At 41.4% G+C, this 13,256-nt stretch overlaps 1 protein-coding gene across 1 annotated transcript in view; it reads left to right on the top strand.

The window, feature by feature from the left end:
- Positions 1–8,323, top strand: part of LOC138261177 (uncharacterized) — a 106,191-nt gene extending 97,868 nt beyond the window's left edge. The window contains exons 9-10 of the mRNA XM_069209890.1: positions 1,045–1,118; positions 1,213–8,323. Of these exons, the coding sequence (XP_069065991.1) occupies positions 1,045–1,118; positions 1,213–3,163 (2,025 nt within the window). The 3' untranslated portion in view covers positions 3,164–8,323. The remainder of the gene's footprint in view (positions 1–1,044; positions 1,119–1,212) is intronic.
- The last annotated feature ends 4,933 nt before the right edge of the window (positions 8,324–13,256 follow it).

The raw sequence follows: 13,256 nt of genomic DNA, 5'->3' as shown, positions 1-13,256 counted from the left end.
CTTAGCTTCCAGATTACCCCCCTCTACAGTAAGTCAGGCCTTACACCTGGGCATCAGACAGACCAACCCTTGGCATGCGTAATGTATTGATAGCTCACGTAGTAAAAGTTGTCTATTTAACCTTTTAAGTGCAGTTGACAGGTGCACTACCTCCCCAGTGCGGTTGTCGATCATTAGTCGACACTCGGGAAACGCACAAAGGCCCTCTGTGTTTTTTTTTTTTTTTTTTGTGTCGCGATGATCATTGTGCAGGGTGCACTGACGTCATTACCCTAAAGTGAAAGTAAAAATGGGCTCAATTTATTTTCACTGCCTCCGTGTTTGGGCTGCATATCCCAGCCACCCGCCAGCACAGATTGGAGGATAGAGGTATTGTTGGAAAGGGAAGAATCTCCCCTTTTCAACTATATATCTCCCCAGTGAATTCTTGCTTGGGGATCGCAATAGGAGAGCTATACCCAGGCAGGGATCTGCCCACTAGACACTAGGGATTTTAGGGGGAATGGCCCCTTGGGCAAGGGGATTTGCTCTGGCACTGCATTACATGATCAGTCTTCCTGCCCCCCCTCCAACCCCCTGGAGAGCCTTCTAGACACTAGGGTCATTTTTTAAAATAATTACAAAGGGTGGGAACTACACCTTATGGACACGACCCTGCCCCATCCCCAAAACCTATTGTAACATCTTTTCTGCCCCACCCTGGAGGGCAGATGGGTGTGAGTATCCACAGTCTTCCCCCCCGAAACACCCATTCCACCCCCCCCCCCCCCCAAATACATTAGACACCAGGGACATATATGGTTGGGGGCTGCCTTCCATTGGCTCAGCTATACTAACACTAGCCTGAGATAAACAAAGTTACTCTTCCTGGCTGGCTAAAGTGAGTATTTTGAGAATCATTAAAGAATGATCTATATTATACCATGGGAAAAACAGGGAGTTGGCAAATTTAGGCATCTTTGTTGTGATGAAAATGATGATTCATTCTTATGTCTGAACTAGAAATGTGTTGCCGCCATTAAAAAGATTGTTCTGCACTTTTAGGTTTCAGAAATCCCACTTGTGTATGGCCATAGCTCTTCCGGCAGCAACAGATTGTGTCATCTCAAGGTTACCTGGTAAGTATGGCTGTTTTACTAACTCTGCTTTGCCAAGTTCAACATGTTCTCTATCAAGCAGACCCAAATGGTATTTCCTCTTTGTCTTAAACAGCTGGAGTTGGCTTGGCAGATTTGCACCTAGCCTCATTAACCAAGATGTTGTGCAAAACCCTTCATCAACATCTACACGACAACCATATGCAGATAACCCCCTCAGAAAGTCTAAAACCGTGTATATGAACACTCTAACTGAACCAACCATCTTACTACCAGAAAAAGCCATTGTGGAGCCTTGTGAAATCCTGAGTAGGCCAAATGAGATCGACAAAACTCCAGCCGAAGAAATGAACCAGGAAGATGAAGACAGAAAACAATCTGACAACAGCAACAACACATTTTTACATCCCTCCTTGAATGCCATGTTTCTAGACATGCTCAACATACCAATGTGTCCGCTAGAAAAGTCAGTGACAGTTGTTGATGAATATAAGCCATGTGATAGTTTGGAATCTGAAAATGCATTGCAGAGCAAAAAATCCTCCGATTGTACTGGCAGTTTCTCTTTTTTCAGTGGAACAAGTGATGAGGGAAGCTGTGAAAGGACATCACCCTCAACGCCACTGACACCAGCATTCGGGGATTCTGGATATCATAGTTTCGAGAGTGAGGTTGGTAATTCTGATCCGGACCCTCAGCCTCACCTGGATCATCCCAGCTGTTTTTATGGTTGTACGGAAACCCAGGCTGATGTCAACAGTGAGCTGCTGGGAGAATGTGTAGATACTTCAGAGCTGAGGATTGACCCCCAGTATCGCAGCTTCACTAGCGCTATATTACAAAGTGAAGATAATCTTGAAGACAATTGCGCATATGATGACTCGATATCCGTCAATTGTCCACTTGTCTGTAGTACAGAACAGACACAAGGTTCAAGCACAAGTCAGCAATTTTTTAGCAATGTAGTAGGGTTAGATTTCCATTGCTTATCTCACCAAAATGACAACCATCATGCATTTCCAGCAATTAAGTTTGCAGAGGATTCATTTTTTATGGGAAACTCTGATAGCTGCATTACAGAGACTGACATTCACAGAGCAGGCATCGACTCAGCTGCTTTATTTACCATCTCTGGTTATCAAAGTTTTGATAACGCCGTTCGAAATAAAGAGGTACTCAAGAAGAGAAATGAAGACCATTTTTCCTTGGAGTATTCCACAAATGATCACGCTACAGGAGAAAACAAAGAGATAATACCCAATGAGATGCTGTTTTGGGACACCGAAATACACGCAGCAGAGCCTGACGCCCACAATTTGCAAACTAAGTTAGTGCATTTGAATACAGAGGTCGGTGACAATGCAGTTCAGTGGAGTGATTCCTACAGCCATAGTCCAAGAAAAGGAGTGGATGTTGAGCCTTGTGACTGTGTGTTTCCCTTCGTCTTTGATAAAACACCCATTAGTGAGCACTGTTTGGCTGGCACGCAAGAACAAAAGAGAGCATTAGGCCCAATAATGTGTGTCGATCAGAGCTTCAGCACAGACACACCAAGCAATTCAGATCGGAGAATAATGACTTCGAACAGTAACATGACTCATGATACATTGACAGCAAATGATATAGATGAACATTTCGATTGTTCAGGGATACCAACCAAGGAATATCTGCTTGAAAACTCGCCCAATGGGCAAATCAGTTTAGTGAATCATTTGAGCAAGGACACAGAAGCTTCATTGCTTAACGCTGATTTTGTCAAAATTCTTCGCAAAGAAAGTGTAAATGGATCAACAACACCGGCAGACACTCAGGAAATATCAACGTGCCCCGAGCCAGCAGAAGATAATTTCTTTCATGCCCCTGCTTCATTGGAAGGTACACTCTTAAAATATCAAAATCCAACTTATTTCATAAGAGACAAAGCTATCCAGACAATGCTTTTCCTGAAAGAAAACCCTATTGCAGCAGCTCAGAAGAAAGAAATGCAAAATAAAATTGTGAAATTGAATGAAGCTTTTGATGCTGATGGAAATTCATACATGACAGTCACTGAATTGAACACTTAATATGACCGTGTATACCATTCCGTTGTTGAAAATATTTCTAAATAATAGATTTGAACATAGACAAATCTTGAAAAGAAATACAGTTCAGAATAGTTTTGCACTTCTCGTTCCCTTGTATTCTTACGTAATGTAATGTAATTTCTTGATTGAAATAATTATGCGGGTATTTTCTTACAAAATATATTCTGATGTAACCTCGAGGATAGATGTACAGGTCGAAGTTAGATAAAGAAAGGTTTGTAAAAACATACAAACCAGTTTGTGTACTCATCCGAAAAGTCCAAAAATCAAAATTGGCCGAATTAACTTCTCAAAGAAACTGGGGTATAAACGATGTGTGAGGTAAGATATAAGCTAACCAGAAAGAATGGTTGATTAAAGTTTTACCTCCGGCTAAATCTTAAGTTCCATATGAAAGGATTAGGTTATCATGTGCAGAAACCATATGCTTTCAAAAAAGAACAAATACACATGTAATTTGTTATATGTGTGTGCCATATGCTTCATTAAAATTATGTCTAGACAGCAAAATGGGTGAGACAGAAGATGCAGTTGTAAGATAACTAATTTGCATAAGTTAAATTGTCCTTCATTAAGGTATTGCTAGGGCAGGCAATGCAAAATACATTTATTCCCACCAAGAAGCCACTCCTAAATATATTTTCTGCTACTAAAATCTGGGGCAAATCATGTGCTACTGTTTAACAGAACAGTAAGTTGTCCTGTTCCAGTTTTGTTCATTGGAGTCTGGCAAACTTTAATCAAGTGGGTTGTAAGTACCCTATCTGAATTACTCAGAGCAAATGAAGGGAGTAGGGCTGACCACATACTGTAAGGGAAGGCAGGAGAAATATTAGCTTTTACCACACAATTTACAAATGAAATTAGCTAAAAGTCTCTGATTTTCAGACCATTATGAAGTCACAGTAACTAATAGGCTTTTACTGAGGAGGCTGTTGGCGCTTTGGGCTTGTATCCACAAGACCAGTTTAAACTTAACGGGACTAGGTGGTGAGTATTACGCAAGAGAATCTCAAATCAATGAGCTCAAGAGCTGTAGATGTTACATATAGTTCATCAAAATATGTGCATTGACATGGCATCCTGTTATTTTTCAGGAAGTCTATAGAATTGCTGTTTTCCTAGCCTTCCACTTCAAAGTAGATTCCAAGTCACGTTAAGACTGAGAATCTACTTAGAATGGTCAGTATGCCTGAGCGTCAATTCACCAAAATGCCTGGGGTAATGGAGACGACACCACACACCATTTAACCTTTACTTTCACTCACACAGGTGTGGTTAAGGCGTACACACGCATTTATACACACACTCGTTCTCACATAAGAACACTCTCACTTGCAAGCGCGCACACTACAAACATTTAAAATCATTTTTTTACTTACCTCAGCTGCCAAGGAGGGTCATATTCCAGCAAATTGTAATTCATTTTCTTACACTAATTGTGAATAATAACATATTATTCACTATTAGTGTAATAAAGAATTTACAAAAGACCAGGAGAGTGGGGCTGCCCTTGTGCACTTGGGACTGATTCTGCCAGCATTGAGGGCAGGGTCGCAAGGGGCATGACAGAGGTCGCAGCTGCAACCCCTGGCTACCCCTAAACGACGTCCGTGGAAGTATGTGGAGAAACAGGTACTGAAGATCAGTTTCTTATATTATTTTAAACATCAGACGTACTCATTCAGTACTGACAGAACTTACAGGCTCAGAGAAGAGTGCCAGAGGGCATCGATCTTATAGGCTTACTCCCCGGACAGCATTTATAAACCATGATTATAAGCTATCAGTATGCATCATGTAATGTCACCATGTCAATCTTGAAATAACCACCACATCAGCAAGACATTTGCCTTTAATATTAAGTAAACCATCATATCCCATTGGCAGTACATATCCCAAAATAATCTTGAATAGTAATTCAAATATTAATGTGAAGTTTTTCAGGACTACATACATTTTTCGCAAAAATGTCACCTTTCCCTTTTCAGCAAATATACTGTTTCCGAGCCTAATACCAGCTTGTTTCCTGAAAATGTATGATATACACCAGTTTTACACACATATCAGTTTAACATTTTCTGAATTGCAGTAATTACATAAAGAAAATAGCTTGCTCCTTTTTTTTTTTTTTTTAGAAAACAGGCTCATGTAATAGCCAAATTTCATTATTTAATTATTTGTGTGTCTGTGTACGTATATACACTAGCGTATCAGTCCTGTCCCTCTTGTGCCCTCATACTTATGTTAGTGAAAGTATTCATGTGGTGGTGTCCTTACCCTTTCTGTAGCTCTCCAGCCAGAGGGAAACTGTACATATATCTAAATGCACAGGTCCCTCAAAAGCTCTGTGCGTTACCACATTCCTGTAGTTAATTTAAAATTACAATTACATTTACAAATAAAACAAATCCCTGATAAGTGCCAGTGCCTTTTTTGGCAGTGGCCCAAGACGGGAGCATCCAATATTTCCCAACCCTTAGTCCACACCAGGTTTGAGGATACAATTCTCAACCAAAATTCCTTACCATTAAGTCTCCTGGGGCCTGCACCAGTACTAGGACATTCGAAATTAATGCATTTCAATTGATGCTTTTATTCCTGTATTATAAATATTTGTTCTGAGTAGCTTCTTTTCCATAAGTAACTTCGTATAGCCCTTAGCAATTCTACTTTTGTGCTATATAATTATGATGTATTGAATATTTCACACTAACCCATTGGGAACCTTTTTGCAGTTTGCACAAAATTAAGTAGACATGTAGGCTTTTTTCGGTGTTTTGTGCAGTGCGAATCCCTGGTCCCTTTCCCGCCATTTATGTGAGTGTGGAGTTCTTGCTTATAGTCACTGTTGTGGCTATAATGGTAGTAACGCTTGATATGTTATCAGGCAATAGCTTAGATAACTTCACATGTCCATGTTGGCTTGTGTTCTGTACAAGCAGCACAAAAACGTTTCTATTGCTTTCTCTGATTTCGTAGAATGTGAAGTTTACTAGGATGTGTCATCTTGCTACAAAAGCCAGAAAGCAGCTGAATAACATGAGCCATGTAGCATCCCTGCTGAGCTGGATTAATTAAAGATTTGTATTTTTGATTCTCTGCAATCTGTCGAATTATAGGTTTACTACCTTTTTCCTGAGCTTTTATGATGTCGATTAGGTCCACAGATGATAATGTAGGCCCCAGTGCTGTGAGAAAAAAAAAGTATACTAGACTTTAGTATGTAGTAAGACATAGTATATGCCCAAAACTCAAGTATTTTTCCAGGATCGAATCGGTTCTGTGTAATGAAGTTATTGAGACACTGCTATTGTTTTTGGATCTAGAGTATACTACTAATTATGAAACAATAATTGATAGGCCTGATAAAGATCCACCACATTGGTTCTGGGGATTGAATTCCTTACAATATTTTGTTTTATCTTTGTGTCAATTATGGTACTTTTGATAGTCGTTTTTTTACATAAACTGGATCTATGTGTATTTTTTATTTAGTCACTGGGTTATTTTGTCTTGCACTTCTCAACCACTTTAAGACATTGTTAACGTATCTATTTATTTTCTAAACCATGTAAATACTTGTTAAAATGTAGAAACTGAGTTTGATTGCCCACTTTTTTCTTATTTTGTTCAATTCAGTAAATATGGTGTATGTGTGTTAAACATGTCCTTGTCACCTATGTCCTTTATTTGGGCCCACCTGAGTTCATTTCAGTCTTTAGTTACTGATCTCCCTGACTTCATCCCTTACACATAATGTAATCTATAATAAGTAATGTTGTATTTAGCTACGGGTATCCCAGTAATTCACTTGGAATCACCATTGTGCTCCCAAATACCAGTGTTTCCAAAAAGGCTTGCATATGCCAATCAGTGCTTCGATGTGAACTGTTATTATTTCATTTTCCCCGGTATCTCCCTTCGTATGCCACACAGTGGTAACATATGTCTATATAGCTTCCTTGTGCGCATGCACATATATAGAGGACATGCATGCTGCTATACACTGCTATATAAATGCTCCACAGAGACACGCGATCCTATGTACAAACAGAGCCATTTACCTAATTACAGTAATGTGCATTTTTTATTGTATTAACTAATTTTCTCTAGATCTACTTACTAGATATATATACTATCTATTTTGGTGTATTAGCCCACGCACATTTTTTACAAGAGAATAAAAGCAATTTGAATGTACTTTTTTGTTGACCTTGCAGAATAAAAAAAAAAAAGTTTTTCTTTATCAACGGCTATACAAGTCTTTTGAATGGAAAGGTGCTTCGCAACAACTGTGTAGTTCCCAGGTACTAGCATAATTGTTAATATTTGGGGCAGTTGTACTGTTACTTTTCTAAGACAAGAAAACCTGCGGATTTGTGCTTGATAGAATGGCATCAAGGAACCGCCAAAGTTGCTGGTCCATTTCATTGAGAATGTCTTAATAATTGATCTTGAAACAATTAAATAACAAATGATGATAATACTGTGATTTTTTATAAACTGTTCTCATGTAAGTATTTATTTATTTTTTTTATTTTATTTTTTTAAATGGGGTAAATTTCCCACATCGATCCTGTTTTAATCCTGTCACTATTCAACGCCGCTCCTAGTCACATGCTCTCATTCCAACTGTATTTTCTGTCACTCCAGTTGTCAGATATGTTACCATTTCTTCTGGAGCAACCAGAGTTTATTGACTAGTTTTCCGTTCTTTTTTGGTAGGCCTTTCCTTCTTTGTAACACTTCCCTTGTCCATCAACACACAAACTGCTCTCTTGCCTCTAGGTTACTGCCCTCGGCAGTTGCCTCCTCTGTTTTCTGTACATGCACCCGCCTGTGCACAGCAGCTTGAGCTTGGGCATGAGGCCTCTGCCCGGGGGACCAGCAATTTGGTAGCAGCCTTGCAGTTGGACATGTGTCCTGCAGAAGCATCAGTGGCATTTTTAAATTAAAAAAATGTAATGCTAGTATCGTTCCTCTTGTTTTTGTATATAATATGTACAGTTTTTGTTATTTATGTGTCCATGTATTGTCAAAATAATTCTGTAGATATGAAGTTAAAGACTACTTGTACTAATTTAAGTAATGTGACATTGATGGCGTTTAGAACTTCAAAATAAAAAATAAATTCAGCATTGATTTCATGTGTTTTCCTTGAGCAAGAGAGTGTGTTGTGTGTGTCTGGCTGAATGCACCTTAGATTTCAGATGTACTTGCTTGTGTATGTAGCAATGTACAGGAGAGTTTGTGTGTATATATATATACACCCTCAGAAATACACAAATTGGTGACAATAATGACTTTAGGCCTTATTGTGGCAGAAATGAAAATGTAATCAAAGTACTGATAGAAAATGCTGGTAGACTGTATGTTTGTTTTTCAGATGACACATCTGTATGATTCACTTGAAGGTGTTCTTAATGGATTGAGTCACGTCGCAATGTTTAGATTTTCATCAGGTAGTTGTCTACTTTAAGTAGGTGCGATATCATGTCTCACTGAAATAATATATTGCTATTTTCACAGGTTCAAAACGCATTGACCATTTCAAAAGAGGAGCAGGGGGCTGCTAGGCTTTGGTGCTAGTGAAGTCCTGTATGTTCGAACTTAGCAACTTTTCTGCAGGTCAAGGAGAAACATGGGACAAACCAGCAAGTTGAGTCACACTGGTGTTTGTTTCAGTGGCTGCAGTTTGGCAGGATCCTGGTGGTAGCCTCAGTTCTTTTTTCCAAAAAGTTAGAAAAAAATGTAAAGTGTTCAGTCTTACAAAGTTGAAGAAGCAAAGAGTACACTTTAACCCAGCTGGAGGGTTCAGGATCTTCTGAGCATCACTTGTAGGTTAGGACTCAATCCCCCAGAAGTCAACAGCAGAATCCAGGGCAAATCCAGTTTGAGCTGGCCTTCTGGGCTCTGCAGAGATGTGGGCTTCTTGCAGATTGTGTGTTCCTGGAGCTGAACAGGAATCTAGACTGCTAGCCATTGAAGTCCATTCTTCTGTTCTGGATGCAAGTGGGGCGCAGGTCCAGCCCTTGGGGTTTCTCTCCTCAGGTTCAGCAGCTGGTGCAGTCTTTCATATGTCTTCCACAGGTATTCTGAAGAGGTAACTTAGGGTATCACGTTTATGCTCCATGCCACCCTCTGGGTGGGGGAATCTCTTGGCCACTCCCTAAGCAATGGGGTAGAAGTTCCCAGGAGTGCTTGTAGGAAACTGGTTATCTAGTTAGTGTGCCAATGTAGGGTTACACTATGCAGATAGTGCAGGTGGTTCTGTCATGCCTCAGTGAGCAGGTTGGTCTTGGCGGCAGTGGTGTCTGGTCTGGACTCACAACAAGCCTTGGTTGTGGCAAATTCTCTGGTGCGCCGGGTATTGGTGGTGTGGGGATCCTGAAGGGGACATCATCTTGAGGCTTGGTAGAAGCATTGGGGCTCGTCTCCTGGTCACCACAGCCTTCGAGAGGAGTTGTTCCCTTGTTGGGCCTGTTGGCCAGCAAAATGTAGGACCGGGCAAGTGCAGTTGGTGCCTGCAGCTGCAAGGGTGTAGCTCCACCACTCCAGAATAGATGCGGGCTGATTGGTGATGTGCTGGCAGCTATTTGAGGCTTTTGGAAGATGCACAGCTGCAGGACGAGTCAGATTCTTGCGATGTCGAGACAACAGCAGGTAGGCAGGGTTTGGCACCAAAAGTCCTCAGCTTGTCTGCAGTTCTTGCATTGGTCGGCTCTTCTGTGTCAAATCTGAGTTCTTGGTGTCAGGGGGCCACCTAAATACTGGATTTAGGGGCGTTTATGAAGTCTGAGCGAGTAACCACGGGGCTATTTACCCCTGGGGTTACTACACCCCCTATATGACCACTTCCTGCGGGTAGTAGGCCTAACCCCATCCCAGAGTTCCTAGTTCTACCAATTACAAGATGGTGGAACCCTTCCTTCATGGAGCACATCAGGTAGCCCACCTTAGGGGGTGTAACCAGCCTAGTACTGCAATGCGCCTACTTACATAACTAATTTCCTGCCTGTCCTGGTGCCAAATGGGCCTCAGGACTGAGGGTGGCATCTCCCAGGACTGGGGAAGCCGAGGTCTCCTACAGAAGGTGGCAGGGACTTTGAAGTCCCCGGCCTTGGTATGCAGATTTACTAGCCATCCTGTTGGAGGAGGTGATAACACCTTTCTCAGGAGCAGGCATTGTTTCTGGCCTCTAAGAATGCAGGCTCTGAGCTCCAGGGGGTCAGAAACTAGTGGTGGCAGGCTGGTCGATACCAGTCAGCCAGCACACTGGAGGACTAGTACGTTTTCAGGGGGGCCGATGGTGCCCTGTGGATGCAGGTCATAATAAATCCAATACTGGCATCAGTATGGATTTATTAAAATGAGGTGTTTGCTGCCAAACACCATTAGTTTTAGTGAAGCAATCATGTTTGTGGGTAAACCGTAATAACCAGTGCCCAGTACATACCTTAAGATGGCTTCCTTCTTCACTTGTGATATCTGATAATTGACCTAGAGGTTGCAGGGGCATATCTGCATATCTGCTCATGCAGGTATGTCCTCGCATAGAATATAATGCACCCTGCCTTAGGGCTCTAAGGGCTGCTATAGGGTGACTTACATATATAATATGCAGTGACTCTGGCATGGCACACTGTGAATGTACCATGTCACGTTTTCACTCATGGTTTCCACCATGTCATGGCCTGCGTTGACATGCAATTTGTGGGGCATAATACTTGACGCGGCCCTTAGGGAATTTAAGGGTGGCATAATACTTGATGCGGCCCTTAGGGACCCTCCTTAATACCCATGCCCTAGGTACCAGAGGAGCCATTTACTAGGGACTTATAAGGGTACTAAAGTGTATGTCAGTTGTACAAAATTAGGCGGTTTTCCTTGTTTTAGGGAACAAGCACTGGCACTGGGGACCTAGTTAGCAGGAACCCAATGCACCTTCAGTCGAAGAACCTCACTACCAGTAGCATAAAGCGGGGTGACCATGTCTAAAAGGGTGTTTTCCTACAGTGCTCCTACCCACTTTGGCGGGGCATCCTGTGTTTTTTACTCTAATCTAATGCACAGTGCCCCTCTTGGCCTAAAAGGAGTATGGCAGAACATTCCCCCCTGTGCAGAGCTTTGTGACCCCCCAGAAGTGTGGCTAGTGAAATGAGAAACTCTCCCTGAAAACCAGTTCTGGGACAGGTTTTCCCCCACTCCGATTGGTGCTACTCTGACCACATGGACAAGGGCAGGCAGAGGTGTGAGTTACATTTGCCAGTGGAGGAGTGCCCCTTTGAAGCTTGTACAGTTGGAGGACTTATCTCTCAGGCCACCCTGTCAGGAGAAGGTCACACCTCATCCCAGCTAAGACCCTTTTGTTCTCTTTCCTGGGAGCCATTCACACCATATAGGTGGCCTGCAGGCTGCCAGGGGACAGTTGAGATTAATTCTGAAAACATTACTAACAGCTTTATGCAGGAAATTGCCAACTTTCTAAAAGTGCCATTTCCAAAATAATAATTAAGCCCTTGAAACCTGGCTCTAGCTATTCTCAAATTGATGGTTGCCACAATGAAAAACAACTTTGGAGATTTTTCACTGCCAGGATATGTAAAACATCTGTACACATTCCCTACATTTTATATACCATGCACCCTTCAACCTTTGGGCATGTATAGCCTATTATAGTGGCGAGTTAAAGACTGCACATTCGGGCTGCATTTGCATGCTTGAAGACATCCTTTGCATTGTCACTTTAGAGATGGTGTAGTGGATGCTACAGTCTGCTAGTGACATTTAGGATTATAGGGCCTGGCCACATTAGGTACTATATACTGGGGACTTATCGGTATGTTAGATGTGCCAATTAGGATTTTAGCCAATTTGACAAGTTTATAGATGACGAGGCACATGCCCTGGGGCCTGGTTAGCAGGGTCTTGGTGTACAGTAACCGTATCAGTTCACAAAACTGGGAGTGATGATGCAAACAGAGGCATTTTCACAAGGGAAAAAGTGATGTGGTATTGGATGTGCACAAGACGTGAGGCATAGGTTGGCCAGTAACTTTAGATGTAAGTTTAGAAAGAGAAGAAGCTCTACCTTAGTTTAGCTGGGAAGTGGAGGGGAGTGAGTGCATTACAGGATCATATGAGGTGCAAGCGGTTTTAGGATCAATGTAGGAAAGAACTTGAAAGACAAGACGACTGTCTAACTTGATGCTAAAGGAATGAGCAGAGAGCTCACTATTTGTCTAAAAGGATAAGAAACACTGTGTGGGAGATCATGTGATTGAAACACTTAGTCCCCAGAACATACATTGTTTTCTTGAAAACTAAGACTATTCACCCATTCCCAGTGAAGTGAGATGCACTGCCAACTGCAATTAAAAACAGACAAGAACTCCATAGTGCACCAGAGACCCTCACTCCACAAACTGTTTCCTTCATCCTCATGCTGCATTGAAATGGACAAAATTGGTAAAGATGTGACAGACCGTGAACTTGAGTGAGACTACGGTACAGTTCAAAGGAAACCCACAAGCATTTGGAAATAGGTGCTGCTGCCTTAGGCAGGAAGTTAGGAGGAAATTCAAAATTACATTTCATATTGAGAGATCGCCACTTTTTAAGTAAAGAAAACTAACTTAATAAAATTTAAACTTAGTTAAAGATATAAGCAAACTTTCCAACATTATCTATACTTTCTTTTGCTTTTTGCTTTTACAGATCTCTACTCAGAATGGTGTAATGGTATTAGAAGTATGTATAATATGCAATTATAGATAAGCAGCTGTGAAGAAATAGGGTGTATTGTATGGTGTGGTTTATGCGATCTCACTGTGTAACACACTTAACCCCTTTAGGACCAGTTGATTTTGTTTGTCAACCTCTGGAAGCTGTGTCTCTGAGCAGCAAGGCTTTCACAAAGGAACAAGGGTAAACTTTTAAACAGCACCAGTACAATTGTTGAAGATATCCACGAAATCCAATACCAATTTATAAGAAATAAAAAAAGATTATTTTTTGTGTGTTTAGACTCTAACATGAAGAGGATCCACTACAGGGTTGCTGAGATACA

This window comes from Pleurodeles waltl, chromosome 10 (assembly GCF_031143425.1).
Source record: "Pleurodeles waltl isolate 20211129_DDA chromosome 10, aPleWal1.hap1.20221129, whole genome shotgun sequence".
Lineage (NCBI taxonomy): Eukaryota > Metazoa > Chordata > Amphibia > Caudata > Salamandridae > Pleurodeles > Pleurodeles waltl.
The sequence above is the reverse complement of the archived record's forward strand: the minus strand, read 5'-3'. Positions and strand labels throughout refer to the sequence as shown.